Here is a 24,623-nt window from a genome sequence, read left to right on the forward strand (position 1 = left end):
CACCTGACACACTCTCACTCAAGTACTTGTTGAACAGCCCATTCCAGATTTATTCCCCCTTTTCTGTTATATATTGTTATTATAATGTATGTAATAATAAGCTTCACTAGACTGTGGGGATTTGTGTTCAGTCATCTACAACAGTGTTTGGTGAGGAGGTCTGGGTTCAGTCGGCGTTCCAGTTTATCCCAAAGGTGTTCAGTGGGGGTCAGGGCTCTGTGCAGGACACTCGAGTCCTTCCACACCAACCTTAATACACCATGTCTTCATGGAGCTCGCTTTGAGGCATTGTCATGCTGGAACAGTTTTGGCCGTCTTAGTTCCAGTGAAGAGAAATTGTAAAGCTACAGCACACAGACATTCTAGACAATTGTGTATTTCAACTTTGGGGTAACAGTTTGGGGAAGAACCACATATGGGTGAGAGTCAGGTGTCCACATACTTATGGTCATAGTGTATTTATGTATACGACTACAATTACAACTATTGATTAGTTCAAATAAACAATACTAATAATTTTTTTCACTGAAACAGTTGGCAAAACTACTTCCCTGTTTTCTGACAAAAATCATTCTAAGAATATTGCTTTATAAAAAATTTTTTTTAAAAGTACTTTGACTCATGAATTAAGTTAAAGGCACCCCATAAGAATACCAAAGGCCCAGAAACTGAGTTGAGTTGATTCACAGGGTGGTCAAGTTTTAAAATGAACTGCTTAATAGCAAGCTGTTTATCAGAAATGCATCAAAATGACTGTGTTAAAATTAAATATATTTTTAAGCTTAAATGTCACTCATTACTCAATGCCTTTTCTCATCATCAGTGAGATTGTACAAATAATCCTCTTGCTTATTTTCTTCCTTTAGTTATAGGAAAGTGCCTCATGCCTTTTACCTTATGCTGTTTATTCACTTTATCCTGCATTTGAGTCTTGGATTTAATTAAGTACATTATATTTCCAGATTTGGTAATATAATTTAATTGTGAAATGAAATATTAATGGCTGTTTCAGGGTATAGTTTCTAAAAAAAGAAATGACCTCACCTCCATCCACTGGTTTTGTATCGCAAGTATGTGACATCACCATGTTTCATTTCCATAGCGATGTTTGACTTTCATCACCACGCAACACCATTTTTATTATAATACATTTTACTAACGATGTCTCAGACATCAAATAACTAAAATCTGATATGATCCAGTATTTTGACTATTTTAGCTACAAATATTCTCCCTTTTCTCTACCAAAATGCACATTTACTTTTTCAGCTAAGAAAAACATAATAAATAAATTAAGTCTCACAGATCTTTTCTGGAGAAGTTTGTTTATTAGCTTTGGGTGTCTGTTTCTGCTGTGTGACATGCAGCATTTAATTGTGAAGACATAAAATAAACTGCAGATATTAGATATGAGGCTTGAATAACAAATGCCAGACAAAAAACAACTCCCCCCCACACACACAGAAACAGATAGTGTGTGTGTGGATGGATAAACTGAATGTTCCAAAGCCAAAAGTGAATGAACCTCATGGGTAATTCCTCACATCTGCAGCTTAATTCACCACCCCTCCCCCATTCCACATGGTACAGTCCAGCCAATCTGAGACAGGCTTAAAAATGACATCATTTCTTCTTCGGCTGATTGGGTGTGTTGAATTTGAAGAAGATGATGTCACCATCCTCCACCACATAGTTCCTTCCCTGTTGTCTGTACTTTCCTGCAGCCTGTCCAGAAATCAGAGATGACATTAAAACAAAACTTTTAAAAGTCTGCATGAACTATACAATGAAGTGGACAAAGTAATATCATTTATATTCTCCCATGATAATGTGTTTGGCCAACGTTTGCTTTTCTATCCTCTGTACATCTTTCGGATCGTCACAGCTACAAGAGGCGATGATTGGTTGTAAGCCAAAGATAATGCCGTGGTCTTACCTTAACAGCAGACTCGGTGCCCTCCTCTTTAAAATCCGAAAACTTCATGACCTCAGCCATGATGAAGCCTTTCTCGAAGTCCGTGTGGATCTTCCCAGCCGCCTGTGGTGCCTTGGTGCCTTTCTGCAAGTTAGGATTGAGAAATCAAGCAAATATAGCATCATGTAAGGTTGCACAATAATAGCTAAGATGATCATCTTGATAAACCCAACACATATGGACAACAAACAGAACACATGCATTAAATGAGTCCATTTAAATCAAAATATTGTGGATGTGTGTGTAGTTACCCTGATGGTCCATGCGCGTACTTCATCAGGTCCCGCAGTAAAGAAATACTCCAGCTGCAGTGCTGCATAGCCGCTCTTTATGATCTTGGTCAACACACTAAAGCATGAACACGAACACATTTACAATTAGCAACTACATGTGCCCATTTGTAAATGATAAACCTTTTCGTTTTTTGTTTTTTTTTCCTGGTGTGGCATACAGTCCCCTCTGAAACAATTGGAACACGAGGCCAATTCGCTTGAGATCAAAATATGGACATGAGAAGAGAGTTTAAGATTTCAGCTCTCACTCCCTGGTATTTACATCTACATGTGTTAAACAACATAAAACTACCCAATTTTTAGGCGATCAAAAGTAATGGACCAGATAAGTCTTGAAGTAATTCAATTCCAAATGGTTGTACTGGCTATACCCAATGTTTGTGACTGATTTTCCCGCTTTTCTCCTATAGACAGCTTTCTGTACACATTATATTTACACTGTGTTCTTTTAGCTATAGGCTTATTTGCCTGGTCACTTAAACTGAATGGGTTTAATCCAAACTCAAAAATGATTAGGCTTGGTGAAATGTTCAGGAACAAGAAGCTCTATGGCTCCAGTAAAGCCTGAGTATTATCATGCACATTTATATAGCTGATTGGATGCGTGACCAAATGACTTTCTGAAATTTTAATCCGTTGTTATAAATAAATAAATAAATAAAATTAAATAAAGCTTGTTTTCTGACTTCCTGTAGGAAAAGGCTGAGGAGTCGTTTCACTTGGTTAAAAAAGTATGTAATTGTGATTTAAAAACATGTAGCCTTCTCTTAATGCTGTTTATTATTCACTTTTATAACAGCTATAATTATTATGCTAAATCTTCTTTAGGTCATTGAAATCCCTTGATATACATACTTGTACTACTTTAGAACTCAATTGTTACTATGCAAATACGATATAATTATGGCCCTTACGAAACCTTCTCAGTGAAAGAAAACAAATGCTATTGGTAGAAATGACAAAAAATGGTGTGAAAATGAACATGTGAGCTGACCTCTGGGTTTTATTTTCCTCACAGAACTTTTGTTTCTCCTCATTGCCCATGTCCTGGTATTTGTTCTCGAAACCTCCGCTGAAGGGGATCACGAGAGCACCCGGGTCGTGAGAGTCTACCCACTCCTTGATCTTCACCAGCCTGCAGGGAAGGACGTCGTACTAATAATAAATACACAATTACTGATCTAGCGTTACATACAGCCGAGGTCATAAGCTTACATACACTTTGCAGAATCTGCAAATGTTAATAACATAAGAGAGATCATAAAAATCGCATTTTGATTTATTTTATTTGGTGCTGCCATGAATAAACTATTTCACATAACAGATGTTTACATATATAAAAGACACAATACTAACTGAATTTACACAAATTACCCAGTTCAAAAGTTTACACACGCTTGATTCTTAATACTGTGAGTCGTTACCTGGATGACCAACAACTGTGTTTATGTTTTGTGATAGTTGTTCATGAGTCCCTTGTTTGTCCTGAGCAGTTAAACTGCCCACTGTTCTTCATAAAAATCCTCCAGGTCCTGCACATTCTTTACTTTTCCAGCATCTTCTGCATATTTGACCCCTTTCCAACAGTGGCTACATGATGCTGAGATCCATCGTTTCACACTGAGGACGACTGAGGGACTCGTACACAACTATTACATAAGGTGCAAATATTCACTGATGCTCAAGAAGCCAACACGATACATTAAGAACCAGGGGGGTGTAAACTTTTGAACAGGATGATGTGTTAATTGTTATTATTTTGTCTTCTGGAAAACGTGTAAATATCTTATGTAGCTTCTGAACCACAGTACTAAATGAAAGAAAAAAAATTTTTTAAAAACAAAATAATTTACACTGTTCAAAAGTTTACACCCCCCGGCTCTTAATTTAATGTGTGTTGCCTTCTTGAGCATCAGTGAATGCTTGTACCTTTTGTAATAGTTGCCAGGGTCCCACGACTCACCATTTGTTCTTTTTCCTGATGTAATCTTTCTCAGAGAGATTCACCAGATAAATCATAGGCTTGGATGTCAGGAAGAGATATTTATTCAGCACCTCAATCTACGGAGATGAAAAGGTTGAAGATTAAAACAGTAACAGGATCAGTGACTGGCTGATTATCTCTCTCAGCATAGATAATCTTGAGCCCATCTTAAGCGCATCATAAATCTGGTTGCCTTAAAAAGCCTTTACACCAAAATGGATGTGTAAAAAACACTGGACCCAGAGTATAAGATCGGTAACACCACAGATCCTTGAAAAGCACAAGCTCCTGATACATGCTTTAACTGGATGTCCTATAATTTGTACCTGTTATTTAATTGGTTGGTTTTTAACACTTGAGTAAACTGGACTCTGTGTGTGTGTAGGATTTTGCGCACACAAATTTTTCATCCATCAATTACACTAAACTCTATTTCAGTTTGTAGAAAAGGTGTAAAATAATGTCACCTCTTTGTCATTCCATTCGTGGTAGTATCGAACGTGTTTCTTTTCATCGATCACCCATGACTTGATTTTACACATAATATCCTGTTTAAAAGAAGAAGAAAAAGAAAAAAAAGGACAAGAAAATATTTATAGGTCGTAACAGGATTAATAGGATTCATTCATTGGGCCTCATTTGTCAAGCTGGATACAAAAGGGTTTATTTGTAAATCAAGAAATGTGGTATTCATGAAAATCCAGTAAATCCCAAAAAAAGTTTGTATCCTACGCGTGCTTCCGAGTGCGTTTACATTTATGTACGTGTGTGTGTGTGTGCGTGTGTGCAGGTAAAGGGCGGTTCACTCACGTATTCAGGTTTGAGTTTCTTGTCTCCGCCCCTCACGGCAGTTTTCTCCAGCTTGTCTATGATTGGCCCGATCATCTCCTCGTCCTTCATCCTGAGCTCTTCATGTATGATCTCGATGTCCCGCACCGGGTCTACGCAGCCCTCCACGTGGATGATATCTTCATCCTCAAAGGCTCCTGCACATTCACACACACACACACACACTATGATAGGGCTGTAGAATTAAAGATATTTTATGCATGACCCCAACTGTTGGCTTCCTTACTTATTAAAGTAAGGAATAAAACCGGTATGTTCCGTTAGAGCAAAATAATCAACGACGGGGTGGTTTGATAAAGCGGAGTTACCACACCCACATTTCCTAAGAGCACGTCCTGAAGTGTTTTCTGGGAATTTGCCAATGATTGATATTATTTATTTATTAAAGAACAACTACACACTTTTCCCCCATTTTATGGTTAACATTATTAGCACATGTCTAGCGTTTATACGCCTTTAATTAAACACGTCTGCCGTTTATACGCCTTTAGTTAAACACGTCTAACCTTTATACGCCTTTAGTTAAACACGTCTAACGTTTATACGCCTTTAGTTAAACACGTCTAACCTTTATACGCCTTTAGTTAAACACGTCTAACGTTTATACGCCTTTAGTTAAACACGTCTAACGTTTATACGCCTTTAGTTAAACACGTCTAACGTTTATACACCTTTAGTTAAACACGTCTAACGTTTATATGCCTTTAGTTAGGCGCACTCACGTGTCATGTGAAAGATCGAGTCACAGGCACTGATGTGCGAGAGGAAGGCGTTTCCCAAACCCTGTCCGGCATGAGCTCCCTTCACCAGCCCGGCGATGTCCACTACATTCAGAAAGGCTGGAACCTTACTGCATGCGCACACACACACACAAAATGACTCGTGACATGTTCCACCAGTTTCCCAGCTGCATCTGTTTTACGTGTAGATACCTGGCAGGCTTGTGATACTGGCACAAGTAGTCGAAGCGCTCATCTGGAATAGGCACGCGGCTCTCGTTCGGGTCAATGGTGCAGAAGGGGAAATTCTCCGCCGCCGCCTGACTCTTCGTCAGCACGTTGAAGAAGGTTGATTTACTGAAAACGACATCGATGCAAAGCACTGAGTTAACGGCATGTCAGCAGACATCCACCAGAGACCTAATAAATAGGCCGGTCACGATAACTACTTTTGGTAGACGATGTATTGTCTCAGAAATAATTGCGATAAACAATATTATTGTCATTTTAAGACCATTTTTTGCCACTGATAATAATAATAATGACAATATAATAGCATAATATTGCAAGTACACCCTTTCGAAGTGCAATGAACTTTTAATTCTTAAGAACATTCAGACATTGTAAGACAATATTGTGAATTCTTTATGCTTTATTTATTCATTGTCCAGATTTTAGATCGTTTTCACAACGTGACCCGTTCTATCTAGCGCCTTACTTAAGTTCAACTTCACTTGTGCGTTCGCGTCATTTTGTGCAGAAACGAGCTGTAATATTAGGTTTATGCTGTGTTTATGTTTGATTAATCTCATGTGTGTTTAAGATGCATTCGGTGAGTTAATTCCGCTAGTAAAGAGCTTCAGTTTACCAGTGTACATTCATTGTTCAGTTTCAAAAATGATCAGATCGCATCCATATATCATACGATAAGTCGATAACGTGATTATCGTGACAGGCCGACACATAAATGCTACTTTAGATGTAATTTCAGACCAGAGAGGGAAAAATAATCACCTCATTAGCGGATGAACTAGTTTTTACTGACGCCTTGTTCGCCGTTAACTTGTAAAGCTAATGATGTGCTTAAAAAAATTATCCATTGTACTGTCAGCCTCAAGTTTCAGATCCCTCCACACAAGCCATATCCTCACTAATCCGATCCCTGCCTTGTGCGAGTGACCTCATTTTATCTGGTGCATGTGTGAGATGTGATAAAAACAGATTAATTTTCAGATTACAGACCGCATAAGTGGGGGGGGGGGGGGGGGGGGGGGACACACCAAAATGAGTTGAAAATCTAAAACTAAATCTGACTTTTAGACCAGATAACACTCCATATCACCCTTCATTGGTAAAAGTTTTAATTAATTAAACTGTTACGGATCTAGTCACTAATCAAACGCTTGAACGGATGCTCAGAACGATAAATGACTAGCAATGCACCGATATTCAAAGCTCAGAGCGTCGTGCAAAACTCGAACCATGACTTCCTGATGGGAACCATGACGACTCTCTGACAATGTCTTGTTGCCATGTTACAGGAAACGTGAAAAAGAAGCTGTTAAAAAGTCATTGTTTCGACGACATCCTTTCATGTAGTGACATAACTAGCGACAAAACAACTAATCTACGAAAAAAAATAAAAAAATAGATGCCAACTAATTTCATGACTCATCCTCTAACGCAGTGGTTCTCAACCAAGGGGACAAGAAGAGATCGGAAGGGGGGCGCAAATTGTTTTCAAGAAGAAAAAAAAAACACAGACAGGGAGTCATTTGTGGACTCGGTGTATTTTACTGCTTTTCAAATAGAATTTGCATAAATGAAAAACCCCACGTTCCCTGTATTTTCTTTTTGCTGGGGAGAGGCAGAGCTTAGCCTTTATCTAACTGTCAGTGCAGACCACTGTTGCCAATTTAGCCACTATTCAGACCCCTTTAGTTTTTTTTGCCAAAAAAAAGTGCCTAACGACAAATCTAGCGACTTTTTTAGACAAACCTTAGCGACTTTCCAAATGTGGCCTGTACTGTCCTGCAAGGGTGAGGTCTTGCTTTCCCGCTGCACTCTCACCTCTCTCTCTGTGTCTGCTCTGTTCAGTGAGAGTCTGAGAGCCGGAGATTTAACAATGTCATGGATGACGAGAGACGCCCTTCGTCCCAGTTTACGGCATTCATATGCGAATGTTTTAAGAACGCAAAATGAACGGAATACAACATGTTTTACATGTAAAACAGTTCACGTTATTACAGCCTAGTTCAAAGTAGTTATAGTGTTCAGACACATTTTTGATAATTCATGTTCCATACCTGTCCGTTATATAGTTTTATAAAAGTTATAAAAGTAAAAAATAAAAAATAAAAATCATAATGAAAAGTTCTGAAAAGTAATTTTTTAAAAAGTACAAAAACACAAAAGCAAAAAAATCTGTCTATCTATTAAAACATATATAGATATATATATATAGAGATATATAGAGAGATAGATAGATAGATATATATATATATATATATATATATATATATATATATATATATATATATATATATATATATATATATATATATATATATATATCATGTGGCACGTGCCACATGATAGGGGAGGCTTAGTTACAAAAGGTTGAGAACCTCTGCTCAGTTAGCTTCATTATTTGAATCGATTATCTTTTTAATATTTGGTGTTAATGTCAGGTGTCAATTCATCGAGTGGGCGTCCTGAATTCAGGATTCGTAGCGAAGGTGTCGATGAACTCATTCCAGGCGTTGAAAACTAAGGAGTCAACGCCAATGCACTACAGTCAAGTCTACAAACTAATATACCCTTAGAGGTGTCGATAATTATGATATGTATATTTTTTAGATAACTTTTGTTTTGTTTTTTTAAACAGTAGCTCTAATGATAAAGAATAATTCAGAATCAGCCACACCAACAGCCAATCTAATGCAAGGACAAAACAAGGATTTTTTTTTTTTTTAGTTAATTGAAGTTAATTGAAGAAGGTAAACAGTAACTACAACTTTGCCCACTGTTGCCGTATGACATGACCTCACGTTAGATATTAAATTAGTGACTACACGAGACATTTCCGAGCTGTGAAGACACACATAAATATAGACAGGAATCAGAAATCTCCTCCTAAAATCAAAAACAAACACAGACACATGGGCTGGCATTTCAGTCACTACATGAATGAAATATGGAGAAATGAAACACACCCCACGTTCGGTAATCCAACAATCCCAATTTTGAGCGAGGTCCCGAATCGTCCGATGAGAGGCGGAGGCTTTGGCCCATCTCCTCCCTTCTTCGGAGGCATCTGCAAAAAAATAAATAAAAAATGAAAAATTCACACACCTTCATTAGGGATACACAAAGACATGTGATTTCTCTTCACATGATGAGCACACCTTTTTGGGAGCCATGACTGAAATATATCAGCACTCTTCCCTTCATGAATCTATAATAATTCACAATAAATATTTACATTGTCAAATGTTAGTTAAGAGTGATACTTTCTTTCTGGTCTGCTTGTCATTTCTACACAGTGAGGGCTGATGCCCAAAATAGCCTCCACATCTCAGTTAAGAGGGGGTGATGGGGAGGTGTAAGATGACCAGGCTGGCCTGCCAAGCTAAATATAACCCATATTTCATTAGGAACACATATAATTAGCTCTAATATCATTGCCAACACTTCCTCAGAAGGAGGATCTCTCTCTGTCACAGCCAGATATCTCCATATAGCAGCACTCGAGTCGATACCTCCAGTTAGCTCCATTCATTTCTTTACAGTTAGCATGTTAGCTTCCTAGCCACTCTTGGCACTATAGCACAAAAATAGCGTGCACGTTCCAAAAAACGAAAGATGCGTACTAACGCAAAAACATGGGTTTAACAATGTTCATGTTTGTATCACCTTGTTTTAAGGCTATGTCTGGTTATGAAGGAGGAATTTCAGTGTGTTGGACAGCTCACGCGCTTTGCACACTCCGAGCGACGGCACGAAAAGAAATCCGGAAGTGTAAAACGGTAAACTCTTTCCATTGGTCAGAATCTGGGGTGACGCCACGGTCACGGCGTTGCGACGCTAAGTGCGTCATGACGTTTTTGTCGCTTGGTGGATTTTCAATGAGAAAACTTCCTCCGTGGACACACGAGCTTCCGTTATTTCAAATTGTTTTGTCGTTTCTAAACTCTAAACATTTCCAGATTATCTTGAGTGGTGTTAAATGCGATTATTTGACTGTATGTACAAAAAAATCTAGAGTCATTAGAACTATATGGGAATCGACTTAACAATTCACATCCGGGTATTTTGAGGCAAAATCCCTTCACGTCCCATCCAGAAGTATTGGCACCCTTCATGGGAACCAGTGCGAATATTACCATTATTAAAAGAATGTTATACATACATTGTATAAATGAGCTTAAACACACGGGGACGTTGTATACTTTAGTTTAAACACAAAAATATTTTTTTTTAAATAGTGCAAGTCTTTCCACAAAGCACTGATTTCAAAATTATTGGAACCCTTACCATAAATACACAGTACTGAGATGCCTGTACTGTGGGACAATAACAGCACTGATTCTCTTCCTGTAATGTTTAACAAGGTTAGAGACACTTACAGAAGGATCTTATTGTGTGTAAAGCATCATTTTAACTGCTTATGTGTATTATTATAATACCCATTACCTGATTTGTGCAGGTCGCCAAACATTTGTGTTACTGTTTTTCTCATGTGTGCTTCCTGATATGTAAACCCTTGGGAAACAGGACATGGTTAATGGTGATAACAGTTCATGAGGTCTGACAGCAAATGAAACATGATGATAATGATAATAATGATAATAATAATGATAATAATAATAATAATAATAATAATAATAATAATATTAACAACAACAACAACAACAACAACAACAACATAGGTTTGCACTTATTTAAAACATCCTAATACAGTCGAGAAAATCAAATTATTGATAAGATGGTTAAAATGGAAAGTATTTTTTTTGGAACAATGATAAATGGTTTCTCTTATTTTTTCCTCAGAAACATAGTTTATTACTTATTATGGTGTGTTACTTAAATACAAAAAGGTTTTATTTATTTTTTCTTAAAAATTGCTGGAGGTCCGATTTTCATCTGTTCTACTGCCACACTGATGTAGAAGACATAAAACAGGCGTGCAAGACAAAATTTTCTAAATATTCTAAAATGTACATTGATAATATGATTGTAGATTACTGTAAATCATTCATTCATCCTTGTTCAACTAGTGGTCAGGGACATGGTGGATCCTGAGCCTATCCTGGAAAATATACTGTACAAGAAATTACCCGTGTGTGTTTTTAATCAATGCCTGCGTTTAATTGAATAAAACAAGCACATTGTAATGTGGCACATTTATTGCATAATTTAAGAAACACCTGGTTATACGTGAACAAAAAAAAAAAATGTTCACAGATTCTGGAAGAGGCTTTTATCTTCAGTCCAGTTCATACAAACTTACAATCCTGGGAGCATATTTATATCACAAAATTATACAATTGCTTAAATGTTCACGAACAACAGTTTCTATAGCACTGAACGCGTGCAAAATCAGGCAAGTAAAAGTTGGACAGTAGGGCAGCAGCCATTTTATGAACAGATCAGTCACCTTTCAACACACAGAGGGAAAACAACCCTGATGAGAGGAAATAAAAATTTTAAAAAGTACCTCATGATTACAATGCAATTCAAATTGTTTACTTCCTCATTTAAGTGAACAGACATACAGTATTGTGCAAAAGTTTTAGGCACCCTATTTATTTATTTATTTATTTAATGACTTCTAGATTATTGAATCAATATGAAAAACATTTTAGATTCCCAAACATTAGTTTTCCAGCACAAAATGAAATGTTACAGAAAAATGTTTGTATTTCAGTAAAGAAAGAAGTATATTACGTAAGGGAACACTATTCAGACAAAAAACACAATGAAGGCTGCTGAGTTTTGCTGCAAAAATAAGAAGCAAGTGCAAAAGTCAAATTCTCCAGAAGAACTGTGTCTGGTTCTGCAAGATGCTCAATAAAACTTACAGCTCATTTTCTTATAAAACTGCACACACTGTACCAGAGACTACTATTTTTATTTTTTTCCCTCACACCAAATATTGACTTTGTTTCATTTACTACTGTTTACTGCTCTTTGCAGTATTTTTTTAAATATAGAAACATTTAATTTCCTTATGTTAAAGGCATCTTTGCATGTGCCTAAACTTTTGAACAGTACTGTACTGTTCAGTACTGTACACGTCTATTGTATACTTGTAATATACACTCACAGGAAATCACCAAAAAAATCTAAGATCAAATGCAACATTTAATCAGTAAGAAAGCACCGTATCAGACATTTGTCTGATAATGTCACATACCTGCAGGTTCTTCAAAGTAAAATTGTGCACATGAGATCATACAACCCCAATTCCCAAAATGCTGGGACAGAATGGACAATGCTAATAAAAACAGAGGAGAGATTTTGTAAATGTACTTTGACTTGTATTTAAACAAAAAAACGTATAAAGACAAGGAATTTGATGTTTTACCTAATCAACTGCATAGCTGTTTGAAGGTAAACGTTTATTTCGAAATTGATCCATGCAACACGTTCCAAAAAAGTTGGGATGGGGCAATTTAGGACTAATAGCTATGTGACAAGTTGAATTAAGAAGGTGATGTGAAACAGGTGAGGCAATCGTCTAATCATAGTATATAAGTAGCCTCCAAAAAAGGCTTTTTTACTATGCAAAGCAGAAGACATACATCTGTCACTGACTTATCTGGGCTCGGTCTCATCTGAGATGGACAGTAGCACAGTGGAATCGTGTTTTGTGGTCCGACGAGTAACATTTCAAATAGTTTTTGGACAAAACGGCCGTTGTGTTTTCTGGGCCAAAGAGGAAAAGGACCATCCAAGCTGTTATCAGCATCAGGTCCAAAAGCCAGCATCTGTCATGGTATAGTGTGTGTCAGTGCCCATGGCATGGGTAACTTGCACATCTGTGAGGGCATCATCAATGCAGAAAGATATGTACACGTTTTGGAGCAACATATGCTGCCATCCAGAGCAGGACAACGCCAAACCACATTCTGCCTGGATTACAAGTGCATGGTTGCGTAAGCAGAGAGTGCGGGTGCTAACATGGCCTGCCTGCAGTCCTGACCTGTCTCCGATTGAGAATGTGTGCCGCATTATGAAGCGCAAAATAAGGCACCGAAGACCCTGTACAGTTTCGCAGCTGAAGAAATGCATAATTGATGAATGGGGGAAAATTCTGCTTGCTAAACGTAACAAACTGGTGTCTTCAGTCCAAAACGATTAATACGTGTTATTCAAAGAAAAGGTGATGTTACACAGTGGTAAACAGTCGACTGTCCCAACTTTGCAGTGTGCTGCAGTCATCAGATTTGAAATGAGTGTGTATTTTCAAAAATAAATTAAATTCACAAAGTAAAACATCAAAAATGTGTTTTCAATATAGTACAGGGTGAACTGAATTTTCAAATGACTGTTTTTTTTCCTGCATTTTCCATACTGTCCCAACATTTTCAGAATTGCGGTTGTCTTTTGCATGAATTTTGTGCTATATGCATGACGTTAAGTTTGGAAAGCTCAGATTCCAGTACAGATTCAGACTTGATATCACAACCCTCACATGAGTCTATATGGTCAGCCACTCATCTTGTAAACATGATTATACATGTATTACATGTTCATCATCAATTTCTGCCACACATTTTGAAATTGCAGGACGTTTGCCTTGACCTTAACGTCAACACTTGTAAAGGAAATTTATTGAACTCTAGTCTATTTTCATGCTAACTTTGCACAATGGCAATACCAAAACACTGCTGGAAAAAACATCCTAGAAGGATTATTAGCATTAATAAAAGAAACGTGGATTCTCCGTTACCTTTGGCACACCATGCAATAGAATGCGATTTCTGTTGGAAGAAGAAACGAATGTTACGATGCGTGTGGTGACGTCCCGGTTGCCTCTTCTGAGAAACGATACGATTGCCCCATCGTCACAGAAACCGAATCCGACACGTGACTTGTTCAGTGACTCCGCCCTCCTGCAGCTGAACCCCACACAAAAAGGTGGTGATTCTGTCTCTGACCACGCCTACATGAGGTAGCCAATCAACAAGCTCAGTGCCCAGGAAGCAACCAGCAGCACACCTGTCAATCAAAGCAAGGATTCACCCACAGATCCCGAGAGAGAATCTGCTGATCCACTGAGAGAGGGGGAAAAAGAGGAAATGGGAGAGAAAAGATGGAAGGACAGATGTGTTACAAAGTCCATGCACAGGGTGAGAGAAAAAGAAATGCATTATCGTTCATGACGATAGAAATGAGCATGCTTAATAAAGGCAATAATGCATTTCTGTGAGGATGAAAGGTGCCACGAGACCCAGAAGTTAAAGAACCGAACCATGAAGGAAGTGGCGAAGACGAGATTAAATCTCTTAAAGGAACTTTGTTTTGAATATTTTCTCACAAACCTTCGCTTGTGTACAATGTCCTGCACACACTGATTTTTATGGTAGCGGACGAACTGCGTGCAAGTCAGCCGTATCTCTTCAGGAACGGTGGATGGAGCTCTACTAGCTTCCTGTGCTCCACCCAACAGTGCTGCCAGCCTACACACACACACACACACACACACACACACACACACACACACACATAAAGCATAACTCCTTATTACATTACTATGGTTTGTGTTGCTATATGGTTTGTGTTGTGGTAACTTTTTCACCACCCACCTCTTTTTAAACGGTAAAATTATAAGATGTTCATCCAGCCCGAACATCCCGAAAGATATTAAACCCTGAAAAAGAAGTTTAGTAATTACTACTAATGTATCAAATGAAGCGATACTTATACTTCAAGTTCTGTGGAATGTGTGCGTGTTTCCATACCTGTCCATAATTGGACACGGCACAGAAGAACTGCAGCTCAAGGTAAAGCCGTCCAGGATCGCTGTTCAAAAGCCACCAGAGGCAGCTGGACAGGTTCTACACTCGAGAAAAAAAAAAGAGCAGACTCAGAACTGGAGCACCGAGCTAGTCTTTTCATCAGAGTCAACTTTTTTTTTTAGTGTGACAAATATATCGTTAACAATATTTCGATGTACACTACATATAATGTAGTGACTTGCTAACCTGTACAGTTTCCACACCTTGTGCGTTTGCGATGAAAAGAGGAAAAATCTGCCTATACCGTGCCTACAATTAATTGCAACAACACAACTATCCAAAATCGAATAATTTTTTTGACATGACATTCTATCTTCGGACTTATTTTGCAGATAAACAGATAAAAAGTATGAAGCGTGGTTCTTTAAGAAATGAAAATTTGTAATCTTTGGCAAAGTGCTGTGGTGGCATGAGTGGATTAAACCACGTCAAGACATGCTCTTTAGAGATCGACCGATGATTTGCATGTTTATGTGCCTGATAACTGATATGCAGAAGTGATATTTATTTATTTGTTTTACTTCTGTTTTTGACACAATGATAGCACCACTGAACAAACCGTTTTTATTAATAACAATTTTGTCAATTTCATTTCCTCCTTGCAGACAAAACAACTCTTATTTATACACTAAGAAACAGGGGTTTGAAAGAGCGCAAAAAATAAAAAATAAAGTGCACTGTTACTAAAGTGTCTTTTTTTAAATAAAAGCTTCGATAAGGTAAACAAACAGGTAAACAAATAAAGCACAAAAATAATTCTAACAAAAACGAAAAAACAGTGAGAAAAAAATAATAAAATAAAAAATAATTCCATTTATCGGTGGATCTGATATTACAAAAGCGATATCTGATTATTGAAAAATGCTTAAATAATCAGGGAAAATATCGATAAAACCGATTATCGGTCAATCTCTAATGCTCTTATTGGCAATGAATCGACTTCATGGTAGTAATAGTATCTCAGCATCACCACTATTGATGATTTTCCTATAACCGCATGCCCCCAAGCGTTTTAATCCTAACTTGTCGCTTCAGATTACTCACTCAGACATTTCAGACACATTAGTAAAGAATGACTCAAGTTTATCTGAGAATAAGAAGCTGACGATACTGTAATGATTTGTTTGTTGAAATAAAAAAAAGCTGTGTGTGTATATTATGTGTGTGTGTGCGTGTATATGTGTATGTGAGCCAGAACTCACTGCGAGCAGGCTGACAATGAGCAGAAGACAGAGCAGCACATGACGTGCCACCTGTCTCTCCTCCTGTACACGCATGCACTCGGACGCTTCAGTCAGTGCTACACCTGAAGGAGAGGCTACAGTTACTACACACATGATGACACTGCACACAACTCCACACTGTAACGCACAGCAGAGTGTGTAAACAGTAGAGCTGCAACAACTAAACGATAAAAGCGATAATAATCGATTATGAAAATCATTGTCAATGAATGTCATTATGGATTAGTTGGTCTGTGTGCTGCACGGGGTGCGTTTACTCATTACGTTACTTCTGTTCCGAAAACACGCTTCGGGAGTAAATACTAAATACATACTATACACTTTCGCTATGCACTGCGTACTCTACCGTCTAGTGTGTGAATTTTAGAAAGGTAATATCATCTAAAATGGAACACTAGCGTTTTTTTTTTTTTTACTAACTGGAAGTATAAGCCGCTTCCTAGTCGACGGCGCATGATGTCATAAGCATGTAATGTGACGCCGCTAGCTTTAGCCTAATACCCAGAGTCACCGACAATGACTTTCTTCAGTTTACCGTTTGTCAACGTTACCTTTTATTCCCAACATGACCCCAGTCACCATCAGACAGAGGCGAAATCGTCCCGCGACTGAGGAAGAAAGGTGCGCGAACTCCAAATCCGCTAAGGCACGGGAGCTTTTTATATTAAACACCGCCGAGAAGATCTAACTTTAGAAAGCGGAGTTTGTGTAGCACGGAAGCATGACAGTGATGCTCTCGCGAGTTGCTTAAAAGGTTTAGTTTAATTTTAGTTTATTGTCATTATATGCTGCATCAGTGTAAATTCTGTTCTTTATTATGACAGAAGTGATGTGTTAGTAATGAGGCTGCGTTTGGCTCCTCACGCGCCATGCAGCGTGAGGTGATAGAGTGGGAGCGCAAGTAAGATCTGTAATATCTAATTAAAACACTATGATCAAAAGTAAACACAACATGCCTAAAGGCAGTGAATAACAAACCACAAGCTGCAGTGAAAAGGGAGCTTTTATTATTAATTTATGACCGTAGTTTAATGCTTTTTGTGCATCCATTAAAAAAAAAGTAATTTTATATTATTATACAAAATATATATAAACTTATATAAATTAATAATATATATATACACATTTGTGTGTCTGTGTGTAATGGATTATTTTCTGTTGTATATAATTGGACAAACAGTTGTGTAAAGTTTTAGTCTGAAGTTTATATTTGTAACACAAATGGATGCAACACAGCGGATTTTATTTTAAATAAATGGGAAAAAAAACGGTACCAAAAGCCCGCCCCCATTAATCGATTCATCGAAAAAATAATCGGCCAAGTAATTGATTATGAAAATAATTGTTAGCTGCAGCCGTAGTAAACAGTGACGCAGCAACACAGATAATGTTAAACTCTCACTCTACATGTATTAATCTTACCTGTTGGTGGTGCTGGTGTGTCGTTCAGACGGTCTACTCTTGTATCAGGCATCGTGTCATCCTGACCTGAAAACACACACACACAATCATTTTTTTAATCTCTATCTACCACATTCATAGCTTATGTACAATTACCACAGGCAAGGGTGCTTTTTCCCCAGATGTGTGGTGCTTGTGTTTAACTACAACCCTGGTGTGTTATCTGCGTGGTTGTTTAGTCAGGTGAGAACCCAACCAGCTGATTCAAACGAACTAATGCACCATTAGTTTCCACCTGATCGCACATAAATAACCAAAATGACTTTTTGTCTTGCCTGCGGTAATACATTACAGACGTTGCGGATAGAGATTAGGTTGAAAATGGGGAAGTATTCCTTTATTATGTACATGCACCTCTGTTCGTACTGCTGTGTGACGGCATGAACTCAGCTGAACCACGGTCCTTGGGTCGAGCCGGGATTCTGACGTCCTCTGTGGTGCCTGACATCGAGTTCTGCTCTAGGACCTGGTAATTCTGCTCCTCCTGAGAACCATGACTGAGGCCCATCAGAGACACTCCGCCAAGAAGGATGCTACAGCTCGAAACCACCACGCTGCTGATGATCTTAGAGGGAGGGAGAGGGCGAGAGAGAGTCAGCGACATGGAGAGAGAAAGATGTATAGAGAAAGACAGACAGAGAGAGAGAGAGAAAGATGTAGAGAAAGAGAGAGAGAGGGCGACATTGAGAGAGAGAGGGAGTGTGACAAACAGACAGAGAGAGAGAGACAGAGAGAGAACGTGACATAGATAGAGAGACAGACAGAGAGAATGATGTAGAGAAAAAGAATGACAGAGAGAGCAAAGTAACATGCAGACAGAGAGAACGATATATATATATATATATATATATATATATATATATATATATATATATATATATATATATATATATATATATATATATATATATATATATATATATATATAGAGAGAGAGAGAGAGAGAGAGAGAGAGAGAGAGAGAGAGAGAGAGATCGAAATGGAGAGATACAAGGACAGAGAGACAGAAAGAGCAACAGAAAGATAAAGACAGAGAGAAAAAGAGAAAAAAACAGACAAAGTGATAGACAGAGGAGTAACATTTTATTTTTAAGTGAAAATACTGTAAGATGTGTTAAGGTAAGTTAAGTATTGATTTACAAAACCAACAAAAGGTCAAAGTGCACCACAGTGACATACCTGCCCCCTGCCGTAGAAGAAAGTGGCGTCAGCGGTGTCACTCACTCTCTCACCAGCCGCAAGCAACAAGGCCACAATCAGAAACGGCAGCCTGTAATACACACACACACACACACACACACACAGGCTGCATGTAGTTCATCTAAATTCATGCAAAGTGTTCTACATTATGGCAGCATCACACACACACGAGTTCGTCCGTCGATTTCGACGAAGACCGTAGTTTCCATTTCTGCCTCCATTATGGAGAACACAAACTGGAACTCGACTTGCACGTTTATTGGATTATAGTGAGGAAGACTTGTGCAGCATACACACACACACACACACACACACACACACACACACACACACACTCTTACCCCCAGCCGAGAAGGATGAAGACGACAGGTGGAACTTTGAGCTGTTCGTTCTTCTTCAGTAGAGCGAGCGAGAACGCTAACAAACCTACAACACAACACATGATCTACACAACTACACAACACAGACTAATCACAACTCCAAAAAAAACAAAACAAACAACAATATGGTCAGCAGTCACGAGCAGTGTGAGGGCATCGGCTTCTTTGTTTTATACACAATATAAACTCCACTGATTGGACAGTGGTTGCATTTCAGTGTGGCACGAGTGCAACACTGTGACGAAAGTGAAACGCAACAGGGAATTACATTCAATTCCGAAGTCAGAGTTTTATTTCTTTTTTTAAAAAAATCCCTTGCAGATAATTTTCCATTGAAGGGGATAACACCACAAGAGCAACGCAATGCAATTAAAAGTGCTTTGCTTTTCAGTCTGGAACATTTTCCTCATGTCACAAATGAAAAGCAATCACATCTGTATCTGATATCTGGCACAGAATCTTTTCCAGAGTATTGAAAAGGAACAAATTTGTACTAAACAAATGGGGTTTTTAAAAAAAAAATTATCGTTTTTAAATTTTATACTACGTCCTGAATACTATACTAAATTCCCGGTTATTAAATAAACCATGACTAAATGACTGCATGAAATGAATCAAAGGGAGCAAGTCATGGCTATATATACACCATCTTGCTCAAAACTCATCAGTGATGCATTACACATAAGAGAGAGAGGGGGGGGGGGGGGAAAGAAAAAAAAAAAAAAAAAAAAAAAAAAGATCGTATTCATAAAATAAATATTTTTTCTGTAATCATAAGGGAAGACTATTTTTGTATACACTGGAATAGATCTCTGGCTACAAAACTTGTATGTGTGTGTGTGTGTTACCTGTCCAAACATAGGTGCTATACAGCGCTCCATAGAGGAGAGTGAAAGTGAGGATCTGTCCCAGTACATTCTCCTGCTGAACCACAAACTTCCACAAGCTCATCGACACACACACCAAGAGCTGCAAGAGGAAACACACACGCAGGCACGCACACACACACAGAGTATGAAAATAACAGGGGATAAGTAAGGAGGAGATGCAAGGAAGCTGTGTGGCTGTGTACACCCACCTGAGCGAGGAAAAGGTTTGTTGTGAACATATGAGGCAACCTCTTGAACTTCTTGCTGAGCACCATGATGGCAACTGTCCACACCTGTCATGCCAATTCATTCCCCCCACACACACACACAATTAGCACAGTTGAGAGTGTGGAATTCTAATGGTTCTGATTACTAATCCTCTTAAAAATTCTTATACACTTCATCTTCGGTTACACACGTCCACATTTTCTATGTAACAGCAAACCTTCATCCAGAACATTTTAAATCAGTCCTAGGTACCTTTGGATTTCAGGCTTCTGGTACAGATGAACATTTAGCGCCAGTGAGGTAAGAGGTAAGGCCACTTAGAGTGAGGTAAAGCAACTTTCAATTCACTGACAGACACACACACACACACACACACACACACACACACACACACACACACACACACACACACACACACACACACACACACACACACGCTCACCAGTGCGATGATGCTGATGATGCTGATGTTAAAGCTGACCTCCTGCAGCTCGGAGATTAGGTGCGTTGCCTCCATCCAGGGGATGGAGAGTAACCATGCCGACAGGTACATAATGGGCGCGGACAGTAACGTACTGATAACCATACCGGAGGTCACCTTTAAACACACATATACAAAAAAAAAAACAAATGCAGACATACACAAAAAAATAAAGATATTAACCTTTGGGAAAGACTTACACTTGCAGAAGTACTTTAAACATTCCTCTTGGTCAGAAGAGACAAAGAAATGCTTCCTCTTTTTTTTTTTGCATAGTTCTAATTTATAATGCTCATTTTTTTGTTTATTAAAAAAATATATAAATCAGTAACTTAACACACATGAATGCAGTGAATACAGGGATGTATTTACAAATACAATGTATTATTGTTTTTCTGCCATTTGGATAATCCCTCCCGAAATATCATGCTTTGTGCATCGTGCATTCCGAGTCTTCGCTATATAATCCATAAGACACATCTGTACCCGTAAAAGGATAAAAATACCTATAACTCCTAAATGTTTCATCCCTTACACATTCTACGGAATTTGTGCTCATTTGATTTGCCTCTTGTATCGGTGTATAAACGTAAAACTCACCACCTCCAGCTGCATGTTATACTGAGTGGCGTAAATGGCCACGCTGGGCGCAGTGGGGAAGATGCCGTACAGGAAAGCGTAGTCCGACAGACTAGTGTGGTTCACAGAACTGGAGTTGCCGGCATCCAACAGCTCCAACGTGTCTTTACACATCAACGGCATCAACAGGCTGGAGTAAACACATTCACGCACATTGAAAGTTACTGCGAGGTCACGTTGCAGATTAAGCATCAGTAAGCAGTACACGTAACTCGAGTGGTAACGCTTAACTAGTGCGGTAAACATTAAAATGGAAAATCTCAACGGGTTAGTCTAGATTTGGACCTGCTGTAATCATAAAGACTTTTTGCTTTTCTTCTCAATAGTAGGTAAAGTTAAACTCTACATGTTGTCTGGTCCCAACTGCTTCGCTTTGCCTCCTGTTTGCCCTAACTCACCAACTCGTATTGCAAATGAACCCCTGTCGGATTGGACCACCCTGAAATAACCTCATTTATAATGCGATACATGCTGTATATTCACACTCACAGTTTAGCTGTGAGAAGCAAAATGAGGGTGACTCCTGTTGAGCGGGTAACTCTACCCATCTGCCCCACCATCGTCAAGCCCAGGTAAAAGAGCGCCGCCCCTCCGAACGAGTCAGCTAATCCATCCACAAACTCCCCTAGCAACAGAGGGACACGCCCACCAAACAGGAAGTGAGAGACAATCCCGACCAGAACCATGAACACGATCGGATTCTTAGCCACCTGGAAAACACATACAAGACACGTGAACACATATTTTTGCTTCATTATTAAGAAATCAGTGGCTCATAGACACAAACGTACACGGAGAAGGACAGTAGAGATGATGTGCAGCTTGCTGTGGTTGTGGTCAGGGCTTTGCTTCCAACGCTGGAGCTCACACAGAGCAAAACCCACCGGATTCAGAAGCATCAGAGACACCGGAGCCACCAAATACAGGTACTGTGTATAGTCAGGGTGAGAGATGTGGTACAGAGCGTCCACTGAGGGACAAAAACGTCGATTTAAAATGATGTTATGGCTTTAGATGGATTAAATGATAAAGTATGGCTTTGCGAGATTGACGTTTGCTCACCTATCGGATATCCAAGTGCAAAGTCATTACTCTGCGTGGCGAAGATGGCAAACAGCCCCGCTTTCCCGAACCTACCCTCCGGACTCGCCACCAGCAGCGTGAGGACACACACCAGCGCAAACACACACACCTTGGCGATCAGCACACTCCACAGGAACGACCACACCACGTTGCCAAACTGGAGCTGTACCATGTTTCTAAAGAGCAGCGCCGGAAGCGCAAAGCATGACACGAAGCTGCCCAGGCTCCTGGTCTGTCCCGTGCTGATGAGCTCACTGCGGCCTGCCGCGTAGCCGCACAGAATGATGCCGAAGCACTCGAGCAGCGCCGGGAACAGCCTTTCGATGGACATGGCCGGTGCTGCCAGAGGATTGTGGGTAATGTTTTGGCCATGAATGGTGACATAATGACCTCCTTCCATGATGGCATCAGAGTCACTGACAGGTTGTCTAATAGAGATGACAGGAAATGGGGGAAAAAGTATAAATACATCACATTTTAAAACACTCCAAAACATACATATCAACCAAAACCTATATAAAATGTTTAGGCTAATTATTCTCTCTTTAAGATGGGGTCAGACTCATGACTAAATGTGTTCATGGACAGAAAACTCGCGACTATACAAATACACACGTACTCTTTGACGTGCCAGCGCAATATAATTTATTTTATTATGATTTATTGTGCACACTCCAAACTATTACACTTGGAAGTTATTAAAATGAACTAGGTTGCTAATTCTTAATTAACATTTGAAGCTATAGCCTATACATTTACTTACTCAACATCATGACGTTAGTAATGTTGTGATATGGTTTATATACGTACCTTCACGAAACGGCGTTCATTATTTTCATTTAAAGCACTGTGAGAGCATCTTGTATTCACTAAACGTGCAAACTTTCCTCACTTTACGTCCTTACTTTATTTGCTAACCGCGAATGTATCGCTATTTAGCCATCTGTGCTATGTTGGTAACCATTATATATCCAGCGCCATGTCGCTAATTGATTGATACTCCGCGTAGCCTATATGATTGCGTCTAACAACTAGCCCCACCCACTCTCTTCAACTATTGGTTGTCTGATGTAGCCGTAGCTTTCTGAGTGTGGTTGGTCGAGGACGGTTTAGCCGAGTTTAATACAGTATAATAATTCATCAGATATACTATATTTTATATAAATATCAAATATGCTTTTGGCTTCAATTGTAACTCATATACTGTAGGCCTAAATTATACTACAGTAGGTTATCCGTAAAACACCCCTTAGTACAATTAAAATATGAGCTGTATTAAATAAATCTGTGCAAAAAATATTTTGCCTATTTATTGGAGCCATCGATTTTTCTTCAACCCATAGAATATATATATTTTTTAATGTGTCAGAAAATTCCAGTTTACATTATTTATGCATATAATAACTATCAACAATTGTAACACCAAATCATTGTTTATTCTTTATAGCATTGTGATTGCTTTTCCAAATCGATTATGAAATTCAACAACCATAACCATGCAAAAAAATTGTTTACCCAATGCAGTATTGTATGGAATATAAACTGAGTACTTCTCTTAGTCCAAATAAAACATTTATGTGGGGATTTATAAGCCAGCATCCAGGCTGGCTGGATTTACATCCAGGATTAATTGAATCATCTGCAAATTGTAGTAATCAGTGGTGGATTGTTCCTGCGACTCTTATTCCAACAAAAAGTGCAATACATAAGCGTCAGCAGGAAAAAAATTACTTACATTCTTTTAGACCATTTTACAACATAAATATGTTGTGTCTTTTGTGCTTCAGGTTCAAACTGACACCTCAACGTTTCATGGTATCTGTCCAAAATCTGTGTGACTTGTTTGATGAACACGCTGGGACGCTTTGTCCTGTAAAATCACTGGATCTCAATGGGATTATTAACTGAAAAGAACCCATAAACTCCAGGTGAATTTGAAACACGAGTGGCATGCTTACATGACAGGATTGGCACATTTATTAAGATGAGGGGACACAAATGGCACAACTCTTTGGGAGTTTAGGATTTTTCAAACATCACTCTTTGTGCATATTATTTAAGGTGCTGGGAACCATCTCAATGATATGAATTTTCTCCCTAATATTAAACATCTCACATCAACAGCTTCACTCCATATGGAAACATCACATGCCTCCCTTAAATGTATTATAAATTGTTGGAAGTAGATCACA

The 24,623-nt window shown here is 38.7% G+C and overlaps 2 protein-coding genes across 6 annotated transcripts; both read right to left on the bottom strand.

Moving 5' to 3' along the window:
- Window positions 1–1,308: 1,308 nt before the first annotated feature.
- Window positions 1,309–9,860, bottom strand: ola1 (Obg-like ATPase 1). 2 transcript variants are annotated; one of them, XM_017481841.3, is made up of 11 exons: window positions 9,736–9,860; window positions 9,036–9,136; window positions 6,034–6,177; window positions 5,824–5,951; window positions 5,063–5,238; window positions 4,720–4,800; window positions 4,232–4,329; window positions 3,263–3,403; window positions 2,227–2,323; window positions 1,937–2,059; window positions 1,309–1,725 (listed from the first exon to the last, which is right to left on the bottom strand). In XM_017481841.3, exons 2-11 carry the CDS (start codon window positions 9,134–9,136, stop codon window positions 1,624–1,626), a joined length of 1,191 nt encoding a protein of 396 aa, XP_017337330.1. In that variant the 5' UTR covers window positions 9,736–9,860; the 3' UTR covers window positions 1,309–1,623. The 2 variants fall into 2 exon arrangements, with proteins under 2 accessions (XP_017337330.1, XP_047015003.1); XM_047159047.2 differs by lacking the exon at window positions 9,736–9,860 and adding an exon at window positions 9,228–9,357.
- gpr155b (G protein-coupled receptor 155b) lies at window positions 9,035–23,442 on the bottom strand. Of its 4 annotated transcripts, XR_001814199.3 has the most exons (20): window positions 23,242–23,441; window positions 22,411–22,859; window positions 22,140–22,318; window positions 21,838–22,058; window positions 21,310–21,478; window positions 20,671–20,826; window positions 20,210–20,293; window positions 19,980–20,100; window positions 19,093–19,177; window positions 18,731–18,821; window positions 17,906–18,116; window positions 17,513–17,578; window positions 16,049–16,152; window positions 14,790–14,885; window positions 14,634–14,698; window positions 14,370–14,507; window positions 13,778–14,046; window positions 10,516–10,584; window positions 9,736–10,416; window positions 9,035–9,136 (listed from the first exon to the last, which is right to left on the bottom strand). XR_001814199.3 is itself a non-coding variant. In XM_053684798.1 (17 exons), the coding sequence occupies exons 2-17, from the start codon at window positions 22,829–22,831 to the stop codon at window positions 13,924–13,926; spliced, it is 2,274 nt and encodes a 757-aa protein (XP_053540773.1). In that variant the 5' UTR covers window positions 22,832–22,859; window positions 23,242–23,442; the 3' UTR covers window positions 11,165–13,923. The 4 variants fall into 4 exon arrangements, 3 of the variants coding, with proteins under 3 accessions (XP_053540773.1, XP_017337323.1, XP_017337326.1); XM_053684798.1 differs by lacking the exons at window positions 9,035–9,136; window positions 9,736–10,416; window positions 10,516–10,584 and having other exon boundaries at window positions 11,165–13,990; window positions 23,242–23,442; XM_017481834.3 differs by lacking the exons at window positions 9,035–9,136; window positions 9,736–10,416; window positions 10,516–10,584 and having other exon boundaries at window positions 11,165–14,046.
- Window positions 23,443–24,623: the final 1,181 nt, after the last annotated feature.

Source organism: Ictalurus punctatus, chromosome 12 (genome assembly GCF_001660625.3).
Source record: "Ictalurus punctatus breed USDA103 chromosome 12, Coco_2.0, whole genome shotgun sequence".
Classification (NCBI taxonomy): domain Eukaryota; kingdom Metazoa; phylum Chordata; class Actinopteri; order Siluriformes; family Ictaluridae; genus Ictalurus; species Ictalurus punctatus.